The sequence below is a fragment of the Somniosus microcephalus genome, chromosome 1, assembly GCF_052327205.1.
Source record: "Somniosus microcephalus isolate GS21.2 chromosome 1, FLI_Smic_1.0, whole genome shotgun sequence".
In the NCBI taxonomy this organism is placed as follows: Eukaryota; Metazoa; Chordata; class Chondrichthyes; order Squaliformes; family Somniosidae; genus Somniosus; species Somniosus microcephalus.
In genome coordinates, this window is record NC_140987.1 from 220,489,250 (window position 1) to 220,512,163 (window position 22,914).

Consider the following 22,914-nt stretch of genomic DNA (forward strand, 5'->3'; position numbering starts at 1 on the left):
AAACATGCCTTTGTCACCTCCAGACCGAATTACTCCGATGCTCTTCTGGCCATCATCTCATCCTCTACCCTCCACAAATTTCAGCTCATCAAAAACTCTTCTGCGCATTTTGTATTCTGGACCAAGTCTTGCACATCCATAACCCCATCGTTGCTTACCTACGTTGACTCCTAGTCTCCCAATCCCTCAAATTTAAAATTATCATCCTTGCTGTCTCTGTAACCTCCTCTAGACCTACAATCTCTCCCATACTCTATGGCCATGAAATTCTGCATCTGATAAGGCCGGTTTTGGAGGAAAACTGGCGGCTGCATCACTTCTGCCCACTTCCAATGGGTCCCGCGGCGGCCGCCATCTTGGGTGATCTGCCTGCCATGGCCATGGTTGAATAGCTGGCAGTGTGTGCAAGGTGTGAGATGTGTGTGTGAGTCTTGCAGCAGTGGTAAGTGTGTGAGAGTGAAGTGAAGCAATGTTTGTGAGGTATGAGTGGTGATTGATAGAGATTGATGGTAGGTGAGTGATGGAGGTGTGGTGCATTGAGCAGTGTGTGAGGCTAGTGGTGCAGTTTGTGGGATATGGCATTTGAAGATGCATTTGACGACCCCTTAGCAGAGGGGTCAAAAACCAGGGGGCACAGATTTAAAGTAAATGGTGGAAGGTTTAGAGGGGATTTGAGGGGAAATTTCTTCACCCAGAGGGTTGAGGGGGTCTGGAACTCACTGCCTGAAAGGGTGGTAGAGACAGGAACCCTAACCACATTTAAAAAGTACTAGGATGTGCACTTGGGATGCTCTAACCTGCAGGGCTACGGACCAAGAGCTGGGAAGTGGGATTAGGTTGGATAGCTCTTTGTTGGCTGGCGCGAACATGATGGGCCGAAATGGCCTCCTTCCGTGCTGTATCTTTATATGATTCTATGATTCACTGACCTTGACTACTTGTGTGAGGTCATTGAACTTTTTGTGGCAGTGGATCCAGGTCCTGGGGACAATGCTTGTCGCACTGATTGCTTCAGCGATCTTCTCCCACAGCCTTCTGCTGCTCTGCCTTGAAAGCCTCCTGCGCCCCTGCGGGTAGAGGATCTGATGGTGTCTTTGAACCCCCAGGACCGAGACTTCCAGTGCCGCATCTGAAAATCTCCTCGCCTTTTCTCAGATACCCAAGAACTGCAACCAGCACAGACTGTCCCCGATGTTATGGAGGAGTAGAGTGAAGGAAAAGAAGAGGCACCGTCTGATTCGATCTGATACTCCCAGGCACCAGCTCAGAAAATGGCACTGCGAGTACCTTAGATGGTAGTATAGAGGCGGGATCTGCACATAGTGAGTCACCTTGCATGAGTGGGCTGCAGCTAGTCCAGAGGCAAAGGGTAGCTCAGGTGCCAGCTCCCCAGAGGGCGAGTTCGCGCATGAGTTCTGCTGCCTTCATAAGAAGGGTGATGGGCAAGCACACAGAAATGCTAGGTGCAATGGCAAGCCTGCCAGAGAAGAGAGCCTCTTGTCAGTGTCAAGGAGCATGGAGAAGTCCGGTTCCAACATGGCACGAGGTTTTGAACAGAGCTTGGAGCCCATGATTTCCAGGCTGGAAATGATGAGCAACTCCATGAGAGACCATGTGGACCCAAAGATGATACTGGGTGTGATGGGCGATGTTGCAGCTTTCATTGCAGCACAGGCGGAAACGACCCAACGTCTCAGTGCTGCAGTGGAAGCGCAGACTGTTCTCCTGCAGTCTCAGCTTGCTGCCACGCAAGCTCAGACTGCTGCCATCGTCGCTGGGTTACAAGTATCAAAAGGGGCTTGCAGGTTGTCGCAGCAGTCCAGCAATCTGTGCTCCAACCGATGGCTAGGAATGCTGAGGCACTGTCCCAAGGGAGTTGTAGTGGTTCTGTGGAGCAAGAACCTGCTATCCTCTCTCAGGATGACAGCATTCGTACTCCCACCACTGTCACTCCACTAGTGCCCTTATTGCTGCCTGTCAGCCAGCCAGAACAGTCTCCCACACTGAGACCGCGATTTGGCCAACTGAGGCGGGCTAAATGTGGCCGAGGTAGGTGGCGGATGGCGACCCCGCTCCATCGTGCTCTGTTGAAGTGATATTACCCTGATTGGGCTTGTTAAGCCCGCCCTGCGAGGTTCCCGGCCAATTAAAAGGAAGTGAGACTGATGGCGTCATTTGATGACACGTCATCAGCCGGTTTCCTTAAAGGAGCCATGTGCACATTCATTTTGACAGTTGTGCTGTCAGTGTTCTACAGCATTGAGGCACTGCAAACACTGACAAGCACTGCACAAAGGTGTACAGCTGCACCCAGGCTCTCTCATGACGCACTCCATATGCTTATGGAGGGAGTCACAGTACACAGGGAGGTTCTCTTCCATTCCAATGGGCAGAAGAGACCTCCCCAGGAGGCCAACGCAGCACATTTCACAGGAGGGCACAAGCAGGGATGTTGTTAGGACCAGGCTGCAGTGGCGCAAACCTTTCAATGATCTCAGTAGATCACAAAACGTTACTGCAAAGCCACACTCAACCTCATCCTGCTGTGCCACTCATCACATCCCCATCATTCTGCCTTCCCTACCCTACTCCTGCACATCCTTACACCAACTTACCTTGCACCTCCACCCATCCCTCTCTATCTACATTATCACATCCCCATCTCACTAGCCACCCCTCACACTCACCCTCATCCTTGTTCAATCATAGCAACTAACAACACACAAGGGTAGGCACTTGGGTCTTTTAGCCAATGTTCATGTAGAGTTTCTGCTAACATGTTGTCAAACATTGAAACCTTTATTTTCAGCACTTTGCGTTCTTGGACAGATCTGTGTGCACCTTTGGCAGTGGCTTAGTGAATTGTAGCGAATGGTGAGACATAAGGGCACCCCCCGCAATGATCATGAGTGTGAAAGGAATGGCTTGGGCATTGCAGGGATGCATTATGGTGTTGGTGTGGTGCCAACCTGGCGCATCATGTGGCAGCCAGGGTGTAAAGCGTCAAGTGAAGTAAATCTGGCCATGGTGAGGCCATCCCTGGCCACCTGTGCAGCAACGTAGTTGGGTACTGATGCCCTGTGTCCTGTCCAGCATCAGGTGATTGTGGAGAAGGTTGGTGTTGTTGTTGGCGCTGCTGGTGTGCCTGGTGATGTTGGGGTTGGGGCTGATCGTGGTGGGATTCTGAGGACCAAGGTGAGATTTTTTGAAGGGCACCGATGCTGATGGAATAGATGGCAGCTGAAGTTGAGATGACAGAAGCAATCTGTCAGTGGTGAGATAGGTTGTTCCAAGGAGGTGACAATGGATAGAGAGTTTACTCCAAACACTTCCTAACTGCATAAAGCTCAAAAGTGTGCTCCAAGTCCTGAAGGCTCCAGCTTCTCACATTGGAAAGTGAACAGCTGTGAAATGGTAGAGTTTATACCACTTTTGCAGCTGTCAATTATTCAGAGGAATGGAGAGTCATTGACAGCCCGACCTACTTACCTGACGTGATCCCTGAGCGCCGGGAACCTCGTGAGAAAGCTGGTAAAATGGTAACTACATGGTAAAATGGTGTTTAACTATCTTCTAACAAGCTCTTAAGTATCTGAGTTGGCTCACCTGCCGCTTGGTGTCGGGTCTGTGAAGCACAGACAGACCCGACACTTGGGAAACTGACATGGAGGTGGGTTGACAGCGGGATTCTGACCCGCTGTCAATCTTTTTGATTTTGACAGCGGACCCACCTCCGAACCCGCCCTCTGAGTGCCAGCAAAATTCTGGCCTGAAAGTCAGCAGCCTTCCACCATGCTGCAGCCACTGGGGGAGCACTTCGTAGGAACACTGTAATAGGAAAAGGCAAATGAATGACAGACACTAAGGGAATGCACAAGGGTGATTACCAGGGCCTTGGTGAGACCACACCTTGAGTATTGTGTGCCGTTTTGGTCGCCTTATCTGAGGAAGGATGTTCTTGCCATGGAGGGAGTGCAGCGAAGATTCACCAGACTGATACCTGGGATGGCAGGAATGACGTATGAGGAGAGATTGGGTCGATTGGGCTTATACTCGCTGGAGTTTAGAAGAATGAGGGGATCTCATTGAAACTTATAAAATTCTAACAGGACTAGACAGACTAGATGCAGGAAGGATGTTCCCAATGGCGGGGGAGTCCAGAACCAGGGGTCACAGTCTAAAGATAAGGGGTAAGCCATTTAGGACAGAAATGAGGAGGAATTTCTTCACCCAGCGAGTGGTGAACCTGTGGAATTCTCTACCACAGAAGGCAGTTGAGGCCAATTCATTAAATATATTCAAGAAGGAGTTAGATATATTTCTTAAGGCTAAAGGGATCAAGGGATATGGGGAGAAAGCAGGGACAGGGTACTGAATTTGGATGATCAGCCATGATCTCATTGAATGGCGGAGCAGGCTCGAGGGGCCGAATGGCCTACTCCTGCTCCTATCTTCTATGTTTCTATGATTAGTTGACTTTGTTCTTTTGATTTGAATTTGATAAATATATGAATTATGTTTGGAAGGTGTGTTTTCTGGTGGCTCTCATTTCAGCTTTGTGCCCAGGAGGATGCTATGATCTTATGTGACAGAAGGATGGTATGATGGGGAAGTGGTGAGCAACGGGGATCTGGGGTTTCATTCACTGGAACCGGAGTCTGCTGAGGTGCTCACGGAGAGCCCTTCGGGAATGTGCTGCCTGCCTCCTCCTTCTCCTCCTCCTCCTCTTCCTCCTCTCCCTCTTACTCCTCCTCCTCCTTCTGAGGTGGTCACAGAATCTGTGGTGGCAAGGGCTGTGCATTCACGATGGCCAAGTTGTGGAGTATGCAGCAGACCACCACGAAATGGGACACCCGCTCTGGCGAGTACTGGAGGGTTCCTCCCGAGTGGTCAACACAGCGGAACCGTTGCTTGAGCACCCCGATGATCTTATCGATGACATTCCTCGTGACAGCATGGCTCTCATTATATGAGTGCTGGCCACAAGTGGTGGGGTTGTAGAGGGGAGTCATCAGCCAGGTGTAGAGCGGATAGCCCTTGTCTCTGAGCAGCCACCCTCGGGTTTGATGTGGTGGTTGGAAGATTGCTGGCACACCAGACTGGTGCAGGATGAAGGCATCATGATTGCTGCCAGGATAGCGGGCATTCACCATCATGATGTGCTGGGCGTGGTCACACAACAACTGCACATTAAGTGAGTGATAGCCTCTGCGCTTAAGGAACATCACAGGATTGGTATACGGTGTCCGCAAAGCCACATGTATATAGGCAGTGGCACCCTGCACCATGGGGAAGCCCGCTATCCTGGCAAAGCCATATATGCGCTCGTCCTGCTTCTCGCTGTTCAGAGAGAAGACAATGAAGTCCCTTCTCCTGGAGTACAGAGCCTCTGACCTCCCAGATGCAGCGATGGAAAGCGAACTGGGAGATGTTTGTTATGTTGCCTGCCGTAGGCTGGAAAGATGTGGTGGCGAAAAAATTGAGGGCCATGGTGACCTTGAGGGCCTCTGGAAGACTCGTCGTCGCCCTGCTCTGAGGCTGCAGGCCTGGTTCCAGGAGGTGGCAGAGTTCTGTGACCAAGAGTTCCTTGGTGAAGCGCAGCCTCTGAATACACTGCTCCTGGTTTAAGTGCAGGTAGGAGAAGTGCTCTCGGAAGACCCTAGGTGGGTAAGGCCTCCTGCTGAGAGCCCTCCTGCCCCTCCTCCTCCACCCTCTGCGAGCACCTTGTCCTCTGCTTCGCTGCCTCCGCTCCATCTCCCTATCATATTCGAGTATGCAAGTAGAGCCCCCATGACTGGGAGCAAGTGGTGTGAGCAGAACCGTTTAAATGAGAAGCAAGGCCTTCTCCACTTGCAGCAACACTCCCTGTGACGTCAGCAACTTTAACCAATTCTTGAATGCTCCAAACAGTTGCACAAACATTAGACAGAGCCAGTAGAAATGAAAAAGCAAGTTAGCTTGGTCAGCTAGTTATGATTAGCAGAGGGCATTAAATGGAAAAGGCAAGGTCCAAAATGGGAAATCGTGCGTTAAATCAGTGTTAGACACTCATTGATGTCACGATGTGCCTCACCTAAATATGTGGAGCGAGCGCTGGCAACTGTAGCGCTACCAAACTACCCAAAATGGCAGCCGCCGCCGCAGGACGCGCCGGAAGTGGGCAGAAGCGAGTCAGACGTCATTTTTTCATCAAAACCGGCCTTACCGGCCGGCGCTAAACCCCAAATTTTGCGGCCCTTATATTGTGTATAGTAATGTTTTGGTTATCTTTGTCAGCAATCAAAATAAGATGTGCAATTTTTCTTAGGAAATTTCTGATGAAGAAGACACTCCAGAAATAAATCTGCTCACTGGTGCTGTTATTACCCCCAGCACATCAACAAGAGAGAGGAGGGTATCATCAGCTAAAGACTTGTCAGCAACAGACTGCACATCACCAAATACGCCATCAGTATTTTCAAGACATGCATCACCGCTGGGACCATTCACTGTTCCAAAATGTGAATTGTCCATGGTGGAAGCATTAATATCAAAGGCAATGCCGTCTGAGACAGAAACAGCTGTACAGCCAATGCAGGGCTCACTGACACGAATGAGAACGTTACCCCAGGAAGAGACCTTGGTGGCACAAAGCAATGTTGAACAAAGAACAAAGTCACAAGCAGCAGGCAGTGGATTACCACTAGTAGATTTGTTGAGACCACTGAGCAATGAATCTATAACTAACTCACTTACACCAACAAATATGTCACCTTTGATGGATTCTCAGGTTGCATTGAGTGATGGTTCAACAACAGTTGAGCCATTGGCAGAAAGAAGGGATGCATTGCCTGTGGAATTGTTGGCAGCACTGAACAAGATGCCATTGATGATATCAGTTATACCAGTCACAGAGACATTGCCATCAGCAAATGATAAATCGGCAATTGATTCAACCACTCAAGACAACCTAGGACTCGAGACTGGTGTACTTGCTCTGCATGTTAGTGATACACAAGCTGATGATGACCTCACACAAATAACAGATATTGAACTACACTCACAACCCTCAAGGAAATCTGAATACCTGGATCAGACAAGTATTGAGGTAAAGATCCACAAGCCTTAGTCCCTTTGTCATGATTTTGAGTTATATTTTTATGTCACCATCTAACATTGAAACTGCCTAAAATAAAAACAGAAAATGCTGGAAATACTCAGCAGGTCAGGCAGCATCTGTAGAGAGAGAAACAGAGTTAACGTTTCAGGTCGATAACCCTTCGTCAGAACTGGAAAAAGCTGCTCTCACCCCTTCCCCTCCCTCCTGGAAACACGATAGGGTTTCCCTTGTCCTCACCTTTCACCCCACCAGCCTCCAAATCATCCTCTGCCATTTCCGCCACCTCCAGCATGATCCCACCACCAAACACATCTTCCCCTCACCTCCCCTTTCAGCATTCCAAAGGTCCACTCCTCCATCATCCCCAACACCCCTTCCCCGTCGCCTGGCACCTTCCCGTGCAAGCGCAGGAGATGCAACACATGCCCTTTTACCTCCCCCCTTCCTACTGTCCAGGGCCCCAAACACTCCTTCCAGGTGAAACAGCGATTTACTTATACTTCTTGCAATTTAGTATACTGTATTTGCTGCTCATGATGCAGTCTCCTCTACATTGGGGAGACGGAACGCAGATTGGGTGACCGCTTTGCGGAACACCTCCATTCAGTCCGTAAGGGTGACCCTGAGCTTCCGGTCGCCTGTCACTTTAATTCTCCGCTCCACTCCCACTCTGACCTCTCCGTCCTCGGCCTCTTACACTGTTCCAATGGCACTTTACAGCCTACATAGAGTTCAACAATTTCAGACCATAACCTCTGCCCTTATCCTTTTTTTTCCATTTATTTTATTTATTATTTTTCTCTCTCCCACATGGCAGCTGTCTTTCATTCTGCCAGTGTCATTTACACTTCAGCTAGAGCCATCTTTTGTTTCTTAACTTGTTCCATTACCATCTCCTTTTGTCTTGCACCATCTCTTAATCTCTCTTAATCTCTCCTGCCTTCCATCCTATCACAGACCTTCCCTTTTGTTCTTTCATCCCCACCCCCCTTTCCCTGCCCCTGCACCTGCTTAAAAACCTGTTCCATCTTCAGCTTTTTCCAGTTCTGACGAAGGGTCATCAACCTGAAATGTTAACTCTTTCTCTCTCCACAGATGCTGCCTGACCTGCTGAGTATTTCCAGAATTTTCTGTTTTTATTTCAGATTTCCAACATCTGCAGTATTTTGCTTTTGTAATTGAAACTGCCTATATCAGTACTTATAATGGAATTCTGTTTGCCACAGCAAAACCCTATCTCAACAGGTGAACATTTCACCAAAGTCCAGGACCATCCTCCAGTGCTATCAAAGCCTGATATCATCCCCGGTGTAGCTAACCCCACTCCCCATACTGAGTAGTGTTAAATACCAGTGCCCAGAAATAATGGCCCAGAAATTCGGGTCGGGGGCTTCCCGCGGGTGTAAGCCCCCGACCTGCACTTACCTTGCGCGCCGGCCGTTGAGCTGTGGGCCCCCGTGGGATTCCGATCTGGGGCCTGGTCCAGCTGCCGGCGCGCAGTGCTTGCGTATCCCAGGGGCAAGTTAGTTCGATGCGTCCCCTGGGATCACGTGGTCCATGGGGAGCCAATCGGAGCAGGGAATGCTCCATTCATAAGTCTGACAGGAAGAGCTGTCAAGACTTATAAATACTACGGCCCCAAAACAGCACTAAATCTTCAAATACATTTTTTTTTAAATCACATTTTTTAAATAAACTATAAATTACATGAAATAACTATTTTAAACAATAATTGACATTTTTGAAAATTTTTTTATTTTCTAACGGGGCTAAAAATAAACTTACCTTGCTTTAAAGTATTTAAAAATAATAAACCTGTGGAAAAAATGTTTTAATTTTAATTAATTCACCACTTACCTTGTAAAAAGCAGGCCTTATGCCTGCTTTTTACATGTCCAACTTCTGGAGACTTACCCTCCTGGGAAAACCTGTAAAAAAAAACGAAGTTCCATGCGCACACGCAGCCTTTCCTGCGCACGCATTCGACCTCTGAACCTCTTCGTTCAGGGGAACGGAAGTGCCGGTTTCCCACGCATGCGCAGTGCATGCAGGAAACCGGCACTTCCATTGGGCTTACGGGTGAGTACCCCATGTGTACTCACCCGTGGAGACCCGAATTTCTAGAGCTAGAATTCAGGCTTAGTTGGTGGAGGCACCAGAATTTGGGGTGGAACCCAAGCCCCTTCAGATTTCTGTCCCTTCAGTTTAGCTACAGCAAATTGAAAAGGGGAGAGAGCAGGTGCTTCTTCTGCCTACTTCTTATGTCCCAACACCAGCTTGGGGACAGAGCGCAGACATTGATGCCTTTCTGGGTTGTATGTGGACCCCACCAAGCAAGAATTGAATGGTAAGTGATTCAAATCAAATCAAATCAAATCAACTTTTATTGTCATTGTTAGTGCACAAGTGCAGTACAATGAAATGTAGGCTTGCAGCTCCCGAGAGTGTACATTTAGATTAAGACATTTAAACATTCAACATACATTTGGCTTGTAATACATTAACATAAACATAACCATAATAAAGTGCATTGGCAGATGTGCAGGCTTTAGAGTTTATTTGTGGAGTTCAGTAGGATGACAGCCCTGGGAAAGAAGCTGTTCCTAAATCTGGTCGTACGGGTGCGAATGCATCCAGGGCCATTCTGGGTCTGCCAGCATTGGATCACAAGAAAACCATCAACTTTTCCATGTTTTCTTTGACCCTAGATTCCCATGTTGAGTGGCAAGTTGCTGCTTCACGTTTCTGTTTCCGGTGCTGGATGGGTGATGTTACTGGTACTGCTGCCAATATGTTAATGACACCATCCATGCAATTTGGTACAGGATCCTGGCAGGAGCAAATCAGTAGGCTGAAGACCTGCTGCATTTCCGGTGGCACAATGGCAGCACCGGAATTTTTACCATCAGGTATCTAACTCAAACTGGTACTGGTGCATCTTGCATATCATCTTGCAGTGTGTTTTCAGCCTTAAAACCCATAAGAGACAAAAATGTAATGCATTATCACGGACAAAGTTATGGAATTAAATCCTCAAAGCACCATTAAAAATCCCAGAATGCTATCTAATAAAAATGGAATTTGACTATTCCGTCACTGTAAATCAATGGCCATGTCAGTATCTCTTACTTGGCATAAAGATCTGTATAAAACAGAGTCTCCACCAATTGACCGTGAGCAACTCCATGGGAGATTTGCTAGTATATTAAAAAGTTATTAGCAGTCGTTGTATTAACTTGCTGAATTTGCACATTAATTGCCCATTAAACTCACCGCAGAAAATCTGGTTACTAAGGGCGCAAGTACCTTTTTAACGACGTGATAATTGTTAATGCAGTTCCAATTTCCCTCCCTGGCCCAGAAATTGAACAATTTAAACAGTGGAGTTTCATTCCTTCAGGTGGTAAATTATTCTTAGAGATTTTTTAAATGTCAAATTTTCAATTTTAAAATGTATTTCTTACTTTTCCTTTCTGTCTCTTTTTTCTCTCTCTCGTAATCCAATCTTCTTTCCCTCTCTTTATTTCTTTTTCTGTACCTGATTTGTCTCTAATTCACCCTCCTTCTCCATCGTTCCTCAGTTTCTTAATCCTTAAATCTTATTGGTTAAGGAAATGCACTGTTGGTCCCACCACAGGGAAGTGGTACAGAGGTTTAGGGACGGAGTTCCCAAAAATATGATTAAGGGGCTGTGGGCTTTGCCACCAATGGTCGGGTGAGGAGGACAGAATGTATGGAAGGCCAGAGCCAGAGGAATGAAGCATTCAGGTTATAGGGCTGGAGGAGATTACAGTGGTGGAGTGATTTATAGACAAAAGTGGGGGTTTAAAATGTAATGTGTTGCACAATAGGGTGCCAGTGTAGGTCAGTGAAGACAAGGGTGAGTGGGACTTAGTGTGGGGCAGGTTATAAGTAGCCAAGTCTTGGATAAGTTGGAATTTATGGAGGGAGAAGAGCATTAAAGTAGTCATATCTGGAGGCGACAAAAGATATGTAAGATTTTCAGCGGGGTGTGACTAAGGTATGGATGGAAGTGGGCAACATTGGAGATGTGGAAATAAGAAGTCTTGACGGGTAGGACGCGGTATGGTACGATAAGAATGATTTAAGTCGCTGATTCCCTCTATAGGCTATTCAACTGTTAAAGAAAAGTGAATTCTGGGATAAATTTGTTCTTTTTGTTTATTCTACAGTTTTCAAATGGTAAGAACGAAACTGAAGCAGATACTTCTAAATGTGAGACTATAGACAAGTTAGCAAAAGGGCAAATTCTTGATACAACAGATATATGTTTGACAACTTCTTCACAGCCAGATAACATAGCTGGTTCGACCATCCTACGAAAATCTTTTAGGAAAAGAGTTGCTACAAGCTCTACCTGTTCCTGCTGTGAGTCTCCTGCTTGTGGAAAACAAAACTTCCATTTTAACAAAGAATCAGCAGATAAAAAAAGAAAAGCAATGTCTCCTGACCATGAGGATCTCTCAGACAAACTGCCTGAACACAGTGAAAGAGAAAGAATACTAAGGACGCAAAACTCAGAAACAGTTTTCAAGAATAATTTAAAACCCAGTGGTCTACAAGCGACATGCAATGAATTATCACACAGCAAGACAATTGCACCTACTAACAACATACAGAACCCTAAAATTAGTAATTGCTTTATTATTCAGCCACCACAATCCAGACAAATATTGATTCATGTACAGGATAATGTAAAAGTCAGGAACAGGTGAGTTATACCAGTCATGTTACATGTTGTATAGAAAAAATGCCTCCATTAGTTCCCCACTAGTGCTGTTTTCCCTTAAAATGGAGAATTTTGCTACTGCAAAGTACATCTAGTGGCTGAGCTGAGGACAGGGAAAACAAATCCACTGGAACAGTAGTAAATGCTGGAATTTGAACTTAAGCTGTCTGCGTAGAAGTCTAGTATTTGTCTGATAATAAAACAAATGGGTACATAATAGACATGTTGATCATTGGGACAGAGGGTAATGTGCTGTACACTGAAATTTTTTCTTCTAATCGGCTTAAACTTTGGAAAAGATGGCCACATTTATATATTAAAAAAAAAATCAGAATTAATTTTTTTCTTTAAATTACTATGATGTGATTAACGTCCTAATCTGAGCCACCACCTTTGCCATATGTCTGAGGCTGGATGCTGAAACATGGTGCATATTTGCTTAACTTTCTCCCAACATTCCTTGTTGCACATTGCTTTCTGTAGAGCAGTGCTGTACATTTGGTGGACTACAGTAAGACCAATTGTGCGTATCCTCCCAAGACGCATTAAAACCTGAGGAGCTGTCAGTTGTAATGAAAACGCCTGTGCTCCCATTTGAATCCCGATGCTATTTTTTGAAAGCTGCTGAGGATGAGAAAAACAAATGCCTAAAGCAGTAACTTAAAATATAATCAAAAATTAAAGTGGACTGGACCTATATTGCACCGGATACAGAAAATAGTTTGCTGCTTGTAGGATTGGTCCTGCAGTCTCATCCTTCTGACTGATTCATGCATCCACAATTTCATGGCATAGTACAGGTGATAGTCCGTTGTTACTTATTCCGACCATGCTTGTTAAAATTATTGAGTTGTGATTGGCGGTGGGGGTTAAATCTGCAGCCAGCACCTCTTAAAGGGGAGATGCACTCTGGCTACAGACAGGATGGAATACTTGTAAGGAGAGAAATGGTTGCAAGGTCCGCAGATCGTTCCCCCGGATTCTCTAATGCCTTTTTGGAGGCTCTGGTCCAGGCTGTGGACAGGAGGAAGGCGATACTCATCCTCCCCGCGGGGAGGTGGGGTGGGGAGGGGGTGCAGAAAGCCATCCAAGTAGCACCTCCGCTGCCAGTGGGAAGAATTTGCAGAGAAGGTTAATGTCAGGAGATTAGCTCCCAGGACATGGCTGCAATGCAGAAAAATTATAAATGATTTCACCAGAGTTGTCAAGGTACGAATCTTACCTCTCACCTCAATTACTCTCTCCTCACGCCTCCATCAACTGCAGACTCACTACTCACAATACCTCTCTGCCCAGTTTCCCTTCATTCTCCTACAATCACTGCACCACACTTCACTCCACCTTCTCCTCCTACTCACAGGGGGAGAAATTCGGTATCACCCTGTTTATGGCGCAGTTATCGGCCGGGTGCAAAGTTTAGCACCTGGCGCAAATTATCGCCTCCGACTGCAAACTTGGCGTCTATCTCCCCTGGAGGTGATTGCAGCACTAAATCAGGCGCTACACACCTGTCTTAAGGTGCAAAGGCCGAGGAGCGAGGCGCTAACTCAGAGCGCTGGCGAAACTCAGGTGATGTCAGTTAGCAATGGAACACTGGCACCGGCCAGTTCTTAAAGGGGAGGGTCGATGTTGCTCTCCAGCCACACACTGCTCATTGCAGCCTTGAATCTCGGCCTGGACAGACCTCAACCTCAAAGCTGCTGCAAAGAACAATAGAGAGGGCCAGGGAACTAGCTCAGCGCTTCAGCGACCGGGCCTTGGTGGCTCTGGTTGGCACAGTGGAGCGCCGAAGATCAAAACTGTACCCAGAGAGTGGCAAGAGGCCATTGCCCCACGACTATAGAAGAGTGTGGAGGAAGGTGGCTCAGTTCGTCTCCTCCAGGAGCATGGTGCCCAGGACCCACACACAATGTCGAAAAAAGTTCAACGACCTCACTCGGGTGCTCAGGGTGAGTGGCTGCTTTTCAATACCTCTCTATCCCTCCATCTCAACCTCACTTTATGCCCAGAGGGTGTAAAAACCCCAATGCCCAACACTCATCCAAGACCTATGGCCATCTCATAAAACACTCATGCACATTCCACACCTTGCATACATTAAGGGCTGTTCAACTATGGGAGGCACATCAGGCAAACACATGGCAGCATACATTAAGGGCTATTCAACTATGGGAGGCACATCAGGCAAGTACATGGCTGCATACATTAAGGGCTATTCAACTATGGGAGGCACATCAGGCAAGCACATGGCTGCATATTTACTCAGACGCTGTCCTTTTTCTTGCAGGCCAAGCTATTTCATAATATGCGGCAACTGCAACAGACAGGTGGAGGGCCGCCTCAGCTGCAAACCCTCAGCGATCTGGAGGCGCGCGTCCACAGGATAGTCACAAGCCAGGTGATAGGTCCCGTGGCCGCTGGAGAGGTCGACCCCCTTCGGGACAGCAATGGTAAGTTCATCAGCTTTCTCTCCTCTCTCATTCCACTTGTCCCTCACAACATCAGCCTTTTACACTTTCAATTCAACTTACCAAATTGCTCCAGTCCTTGCTCCCTTACTGCCCCCCTGTCCTGACGCTAAAGCCACCCTTGTACCTCCCTGCTTTCAGATGGTGAACCACCAGCTGAGGAGACGGGCCCTCAACCAGCCAGTGGGAGTGAAGCTGCAGGCGAGGAGGAAGAGGAAGCCGGAGCCTCAGCACCAGCATCTCCCGAGGGCACCCATGCCCACACTGGGACCATGTCTTCCCTGGAGGGGAGCAGGGGGGAAGGGTCTGATGAGGGTGAAGCTCCGGGACCCAGCGGGCTGCAGCAACGCCATGGAGGTAGGGAAGCTCGGGGGCCATCTCCCCAGAGGGAGAGCAGGCCAGCGAGCCCTGCTGCACTGGACACAGAGGAGGAGCGGTTCATCGCGGAAATGAACACCCAGGCGATGAACATGCACACTCAGCTCATGGGTGCAATGGGAAGGGTACCCGAAAGCATTGATGGACTGGCAAGGAGTGTGGAGCACTCTGCTGCAGCACAAGCAGATGCAAGGCAACTGCTTAGTGCTGCAACTCAGTCACTGGCTGCTGCCATCCAGCCTCAGACTGCTCTCATGCAGTCTCAGATTGAGGCAACGCAAGCACTGACTGCTGCCATTGTCACTGGTTCGGCCAGGCCACATTGCCCCGGGGCTGTCACGGCGCCGCAGCAGGCCAGCAATCTGTGCTCGAGCAGATTGCTCCGGATGCTGAGGTGCTGCCCTGTGGGAGTGCCAGTGTGTCGGTCGAGCAGGGAGGTGCTATCCTCTCAGGATGACAGCATTCCTGCTCCCACCACTGTCACTTCCCCATTGCACTTGCCACTGCCTGCAACACAGCCAGCCCAGACTTCCGCCGCCCATGCCGAATTGGTGCAGTCTGCAGCCGGGGCCTCCAAACCAAGGTCCTTCAAGGGCATCTAGTCTCAGGATCTGACATTCAGCAGCCTTCCACCAGCCTTGCTGCAGCCACTGGGGCTCCATTACGGAGGAGCAGTACGGTGGGAAGAGCGCAAGGGAAGGAGATCACCCTCGAAGGGCAAAAGTAGGAGGTCTCAAGAAATGTTGGGAATGTTTTTATTAAAGGCCGAGGTTCGTCTGATAACTTTTGTTTAGTGTTTTGGCCATTATCTCCAGCTTGTGAGAACCAGTTATGTTAATTAATGATTTGTTGTGTTTGTTTCAATTAGTTTGTCATGAAAAAATGACACACACAGAGTTTGTTAAATAAAAAAAGTTGTTGACCCAGAAATTCGGGTCTCCACGGGTGAGTACACACGGGGTACTCACCCGTAAGCCCAATGGAAGTGCCGGTTTCCTGCATGCACTGCGCATGCGCGGGAAACCGGCACTTCCGTTACCCTGAAAGAAGGGGTTCAGAGGTGGAACGCGTGCGCAGGAGAGGCAGCGCGTGCGCATCGAACTTACGTTTTTTTTGCCGGTTTTCCCGGGAGGGTAAGTCTCCAGAAGTTAGACATATAAAAAGCAGTCGCAAGGCCTGCTTTTTACAAGGTAAGTGATGAATTCATTAAAATTAAAACATTTTTTCCACAGGTTTATTATTTTTAAATACTTTAAAGAAAAGTAAGTTTATTTTTAGCCCCGTTAGAAAATAAAATTATTTTTTTCAAAAATTTAAATTATTGTTTAAAATAGTTATTTCATGTAATTTATAGTTTATTTAAAAAATTTGATTAAAAAAAAATGTATTTGAAGATTTAGTGATGTTTTGGGGCTTATAGTATTTATAAGTTTGACAGCCCTTCCTGTCAAACTTATGAATGAAGCATTCCCTGCTACCATTGGCTCTCCATGGCCCACGTGATCCCAGGGGACACATCGAACTAACTGCGCCCCTGGGATACGTAAGCACTGCGTGCCGGCTGTTGGAGGAGGCCCAGGATCGGAATTCCACGGGGGCCCACAGCTCAACGGCCGGCGTGCAAGGTAAGTGCAGGTCGGAAGCTTGCACCTGCGGGAAGCCCCCAACCCGAATTTCTGGGCTGTTGTATTCAAAATGTACATGTTTGGCCTTTGGAATCATTGCTGCCTTGGCCGGCTATAGGGGTTGCGGGTTGCTTTCCATCATGTTGTTCTCCATGCCAGAAGCCACCTTCTGAGTAGGGGCCGAGAAGCGGCTTGTTATCAGCCGTTGACAGACGGCCCTTGCAGTTTCAACATTGTGGGCCTCCCTCCCGCCTTGGTGCTGCTGCTGATCATCCTCCTCCTCCTCTTCCTCCTCCTCCTCCTCCGGTGGTGCACCAATCCCTGGTGGCATTGGCTGGGTCCTGAGGATTGCCAGGTTATGAAGAATGCAGTACACAACTATGAAGACAGAAACTCGCTCAGGAGAATACTGCAGGGCTCCTCCTGAGTGGTCCAGACAGCGGAACCATTGCTTGAGCACGCCGATCATCTGCTCAACGATGTTCCTGGTGGCGATATGGCTCGCATTATACCACAGCTCAGCAGGGGTGTTGGGGTTACAGAGCACTGTCATCAGCCAGGTGCAGAGTGGATAACCCTTGTCCCCGAGGAGCTGATGCGGTGCCTGGAAAAGGTCTGGCACAGGATAAAAGCATCGTGGCTGCTGCCAGGATAGCGGGCATTGACGGCGAGTATCAGCTGTCTGTGGTCACAGGCCAACTGGACATTTAAGGAGTGGTAGCCCTTGCAGGTTCGGAAAACCTCTGCACTTTCATGTGGTGCCCGCAATGCCACATGTGTGCAGTCAATGGCGCCCTGCACCATGGGGAAGCCTGCTATCCTCGCAAAGCCACATGCGCGTTCATGCTGTTTGGCCCAGGTCATGGGGAAAGAGATGTACTGGCGTCTCCTTTTATAGAGGGCATTTGTCACCTCCTGGATACAGCAATGGACAGCGAACTGGGAGATATTGGCGATGTCCCCAGTAGCTGCTTGAAAAGAGCCGGTGACATAAAAATTCAGAGCTACTGTCACCTTCACTGCCACCGACAGAGACATCCTGGTCCTCAGTTGAGGCTGCAGATCTGGTTGCAGCAGGTGGCAGAGCTCAGTGACCACCCTCTTAGGGCGCAAACGGGAGGCGCTAATCAACCAAATTTTCCCCCCGCACTGCACTTCCTACTCTCACCACTATTGCAACCCTTGTTTCCCCACACCTCACATCTTCCACACAACATATGAACTATTCCACATGACAGGCACATTCTCAAAACATCTCACTATCGCACTCACTTCTTTCCTGCAGGAGAATGATGCGGAGGAGGCCATGACCAGAGGAGGCCGAGCTCTCCTGCACATCCTGTCCACAGTGGAAGAAAATGTGCTGGCTGTCGCAGGCAAGGAGAGAATTGTGGCCTTGGCGAATGGCAACGCTGGAGGAGATCTACAGGGTTTCCCTGGACCTTATTCTCTTTTTTCCTTATTTCTATCTTACCCTGCATGACAAACTAGCTGCTTTAACCAGCCACTCATCTCCCTCTGTTCTCCCTTCAAACTAAAAGCTAACCCTTGTCCCTTTCATTTCAGGTGCTGAAAATGTCGATGCTCCTTTGTTACTTCAGGAAGAGGAGGGCAGACTTCTTGAAGATGCAGCACCACTCGATCTGGCCCTAGTACGCATCAAATCAGAGACTGCACCACGCATACTTTAGAGGGTAGGCTAGTGGAGGGGTCTTTACGTGGTGAATCACTCGCCATGTGTGCAGGAGCTGGGGCAGATGGATAGGTCAGCACAGGAGCCAGCTCTCCGGTTGGCGATATCACATACTAGCTCTGCTGCAGAGGACTCAGATGCAGACGTTGATGGCCCAGGCTACCAAAGAAGGCTGATGGCCATACACTAGCAAATGTTAAGTGTACTGGCCTGCCTGCCAGTGAGCTTGCGCACAATGGCTCAGAGAATGGAGGAGTCCAGTTCCAACTTGTCTCAAGACTTTGCACAGAGCATGGAGACCATTCTGTCCAACACGGAGTGGTCAGTTCCATGAACCCAACAATGGCATCCACAATAATGGAGCATCTGCTCTGATAGCTTCCATGTCAGCTTATACTGCTGCTGTGGTAACTCAGATGGGTGCCATCTTGGCTTTGGGCCAGTATTGACAAGGATTTGCAGAGCACTGCTCTTATGCAGAGCTATTGCAGTTCTGAGGCACAGTCCCAGGAGAGTGGCCTTGGCTCTGTGGGAGAGGCTGTCCTCTCTCAGGATGACAGCGTGCCTGCTCCCCCGCCACCCACTCCGCCAGTGCCTTTGTTAGCGTCACAAAGCCAGCTGGGCCTACCCTGGCCCACTGCAAGAAGCTGCAGTCTGAAGCTGGGCCTTCAAGGCCCAGAGATGCTCGAGATTGCCCACCACTGCCATCTAAATTGTGCTTACTGGAAGCTCTGGAGCTTTCCACGTCCCAAGCTGTAGCCACTGGGGAAACACTTTCTAGGAGTACTAGAATAGGTAAATAAGCACACAAGTCAGGCATTAACGGGTTGCATAAGGGTGATTCTTAAATATTCCTGTTAATATTGTACACAGATGGAATTGAGCTATTGGATTTATTTTTTCAGGATTTGGTGTTGGTATTAATATTTGTAGTGAAGCGAGGACAAGAACATAAACCATAAACAAGAACCATAAAGCTGGACTTTATTATGGTTATTATGGTTATGTTTATGTTAATGTATTACAAGCCAAATGAATGTTGAATGTTTAAATGTCTTAATCTAAATGTACACTCTCGGGAGCCGCAAGCCTACATTTCGTTGTACTGCACTTGTGCACTAACAATGACAATAAAGTTGATTATTATTATTATTATAAAGGAAGGCAGTCAGACGGTGATAGTAAGGATGGTGGTGGTAAGGGTTGAAGAGGAAAAATGGGTGGAAATTCATTGTCAGGTGTCCACCCCCACTGTGCTGCTCCACGATCTCCTGCGGCTCCTCCAAGGAACTTCGCTGAGCCTGCACCTATAGTAGATGATGACCCAGCGTTCCAATGTTATGGAAGCGGGAGGGGAATTAGCCGGCTCTCACCTCACTTTGCTCTTTCCACATCCTTTGGGTACCCCAGCAGAGGGGCACGAAGAAACTTGGCTCAAGGGCCAGTGCCAGGATCCCCATAGGGGTCCTGAGGGCAGGCCGAAGATCAAAGAGCGCAATGAAGTACTGAATGCTTTCCAAGTTTTGAAGCCACAAGATGACCTTCAGGCCTTGGTGTCTATGGCTGCTGCAAAGGCCTTGATGTTAGTAGCCAGAAGCGCAGCTGCAAGTCTCTCATGTCTGCAGTTGCACTCCTGTTTCCAGCTCTGCTTTCCGATGCAGGGCTCAGCCAGGCTGCGGGTCTTCCTCAGGACAAGAAAAATGCCTGATCCCCTTTACTGACAGGTGCAGGTATGCTGCACCTCTCAGACACCCAGCAGGTACTCCTAAAGGAAGATCGGCTTGACCGTCTGTGTTGGAAACTGTAATAACTTCAAACACTAAAACCTGTGAATGAGCATAACAATATTTATTGTAATAAGGTGTCATTTTTTTGATTCAGGACAACTGTTTTGCTTAGAAAGGATGTTAAGAAAGAAAAGAAAAGTACAGCTAATGCAGAAACTGAGCATAGACAAAGAGCCTCACAACATAGGACGATATCTGCAATGAATGCACGTCAGAGTTCAAGAGCTGGAAAAGAAAACAGCATGCGCTGTCATGCCCAATGCCATGGTAGAAGTCATAGGAATGCAGCAAAAACTGGTGAGGATAATTGTACCTAAATACCATCCATAGCATTTGAATTCCCCCCCCCCAACCCCCACTGCAGAATTTAGATTCAGCTCCTTTAAAAACAGGTGGATTAACTGTACAGCTTATGAGTTGCTCATAAATCATTTTCAACTCCACTGATTTTTAATTTACTGCTGGTGCTAAATTAAGCAATATAGGTAAAGGAATATATTTATAAATAAAGGCCGCTCATTTACAGTTTTCAAAGAATAATGGACAGAATCAAGAAATTGGATCCTGAAAACAATAGCAGAAATCTCGGTACCATTTAATATTTACTCACTCACTGTAAATTAGGAATCCTGCAGTTATTCCCGGCGTGGTATATGTAGGGAATTGTTATAAAACACTGTTGGCCCGGAGTTTGCGATCGGGATGTCAAACTGGCAGCGTTCGCCCTCATTCCGCCTTTGAAACTAACTGCAACTTCGGGATTTGGCTTATGCGCAGGCACATGTGGAAATCCTAAAGTTGCGGTCTGTCATTCACAGCTCCGACACAGGCTGCATGTACCCCCCACAGAACTGGCAATCTGTGCAATCACTCAAATCAGGGAAACTGATGAAAACTTCAGCTCTTCCGCAGTAATTACACTGTTAAATTCCCCACTAAAAGTTAAACCCAAAGGGATTAGGTGTAACTGGGGTTTTAACAGCGTATTGACTGCTAAACAAATGTTAAGGACATGAAAAACTCATTTTAATTTTGTGCAGTGTGAAATTTGTCCATTTTAATAAAAATAATTTTTTTAAAGAAACTATTAAAAATATAATTTTTAACTTTTTTAAAAGTTTGTCCATCTTTATTTCTCCGTTAATTTGAATTGAATGTTGGAAAACCCGACGTTCCCGACACAGAGATCACGAGATCCTTGTGTGAAGTGTACTTCGGGACCAGCGGCGAACGTCTTTGCTTCATCGCTGACTGCAAATTCCAGGCCAATGTATCTTCTGTCTCACTGTGAGCAATGCCACGGGAAATCAGCAAATATTCTGAATAAAGAAGTTTCAATCCAGTACAATCAGTGTATTAATTTGTTACCAGTATAAAATACTATCTTTGTTAATAATTTTTTAATTTACCATTTTTATCAGGTGGTGAACCTATCCTGACTCGATCTGCTTCCAGCAGTTCTGCTATCTTAAAGTGCCGCAGGAATATGAATAGAAGGAACATTTATGGAGAGACAATGTTGCACAAAGCTGCATTGAAGGGAAATGTAAACCTGCTTCGGACCCTCATACAAGCAGGCATCAATATAAACCTGCCAGATTATGCAGGTGAGGAGTATTTCTTCACCTTTGAAAGATTAATGCTACAAACATGTTGAAAATTTTGAAACCTATTTGAGTGAACTTTTATTAAACCCTTTTAGAGTAATGCCATGTATGGTTTCTGATTTGTTCGGAAGACATCAATGAATCCAATTATTAGCACTATGCCCTTCCACCGAGGATGGAAGGGAAGAAAGATCAATCAGAAAGATAGAGACTACCGAACTACTTTCTGGTGTCAATGTAAATCTGCCACATTATTCATGTAAGCAGTATTCTTCCAACATGTCAGCTGTCTGCATTTGAGGGTACTCCATTGTTTTGAGGGCAGTCTATTTGTCCACATTTGCTGTCAAAAATCAGCACAAACTTGCTCCCAACCAGCACTACTCTGGGACTCTTACTTCTTACATAGAAACATAGAAAAATAGGAGCAGGAGTAGGCCATTCGGCCCTTCGATCATGGCTGATCCTCTATCTCAATACCATATTCCCGCGCTCTCATACCCCTTGATGCCTTTTGTGTCTTGTTGCTGATGTAAGAGATTGAACACTGCTGGATACTGCGGGTGGGAATTCTTGTAAGATTAGGCATGACACGGGGTGGTGGTGTCAAAAGTCACATGTGACATGGGGGCAAAGGACTTGCCAGTATTAACTGAAGGGGTGGAAGGAGACTAGAAGTATGAACTGTGATTATTGGAGGGGAAGAAGAGTACCAACTTGAACGGCGGGGGTGAGGGGGGAAGAGAAGAGTGGCTGATTACGTGCGATCAGCCCGACACTCAAGCAGAGTGCCGGGCTGATCGATCGCGGGCAGGAACCCGCGGAAAAAACTGGAACAAGAAAGGTCATTTTTTTTTTACCTACCTCGGCCACCTCGCCTTTAATCATCGCCCCTGAGGTGGCCAGCCGCCCGACGCACGACTCCTGCAGCTGTCAGTATTTTCGACTGGCGCTGCTGCAGGGGGCGGAAGTCAATTTCGGGTCCGGGGTACTACGCACGACGATGTTGTCACGCTCTCCAGGCGAAGGAGATCGGGGCGCAACGCCGTAGCGCCGCTGCAAATCTCCTGCCGAATATGGCGAGAGTCGATGTCAGCGCCACGCCCGGTCGCAAAGCCATTGTGTGCCTTTGCGCTTTTGCACCCCAGGAAGGAAGTGGAGCACTAAATCAAGTGCTCCACTTCATTCCTGGAGCGCTAAAGGCAGCAGGCGGGGTGGAAGTTGTGCAGCTTTGCCCACTGGGCCGGGCAGCGCTGCTGCGTTGGAAGGCTCCTTCCCTCCCTTAAAGGGAAGGGCCATTGCTGCAGGCTCTGCAAGAGGAAAACTCACCTCATCGCCAACGGCAGCCGCGATCCGGCCCGATCAGCTGGCTGCACTGCAGCAGAGTGCCGGGCTGATCGATGGCTGGCGAAGAAAGAAAAAAAAACGGAAAGAGCATTTCAGAATTCTTTTCACCTGCCTCGGCCACCTCGCCCCCAAAGCGCCCGGCCTCCCGAGAAAGGATATT

At 47.8% G+C, this 22,914-nt stretch overlaps 1 protein-coding gene across 1 annotated transcript in view; it reads left to right on the forward strand.

The window, feature by feature from the left end:
• The window catches only part of LOC147124617 (uncharacterized), a 25,371-nt gene extending 12,923 nt beyond the window's left edge, over positions 1–12,448 (forward strand). Inside the window, exons 2-3 of the mRNA XM_085990526.1 lie at positions 6,308–7,087; positions 11,293–12,448. Of these exons, the coding sequence (XP_085846652.1) occupies positions 6,308–7,087; positions 11,293–11,835 (1,323 nt within the window). The 3' untranslated portion in view covers positions 11,836–12,448. The remainder of the gene's footprint in view (positions 1–6,307; positions 7,088–11,292) is intronic.
• The last annotated feature ends 10,466 nt before the right edge of the window (positions 12,449–22,914 follow it).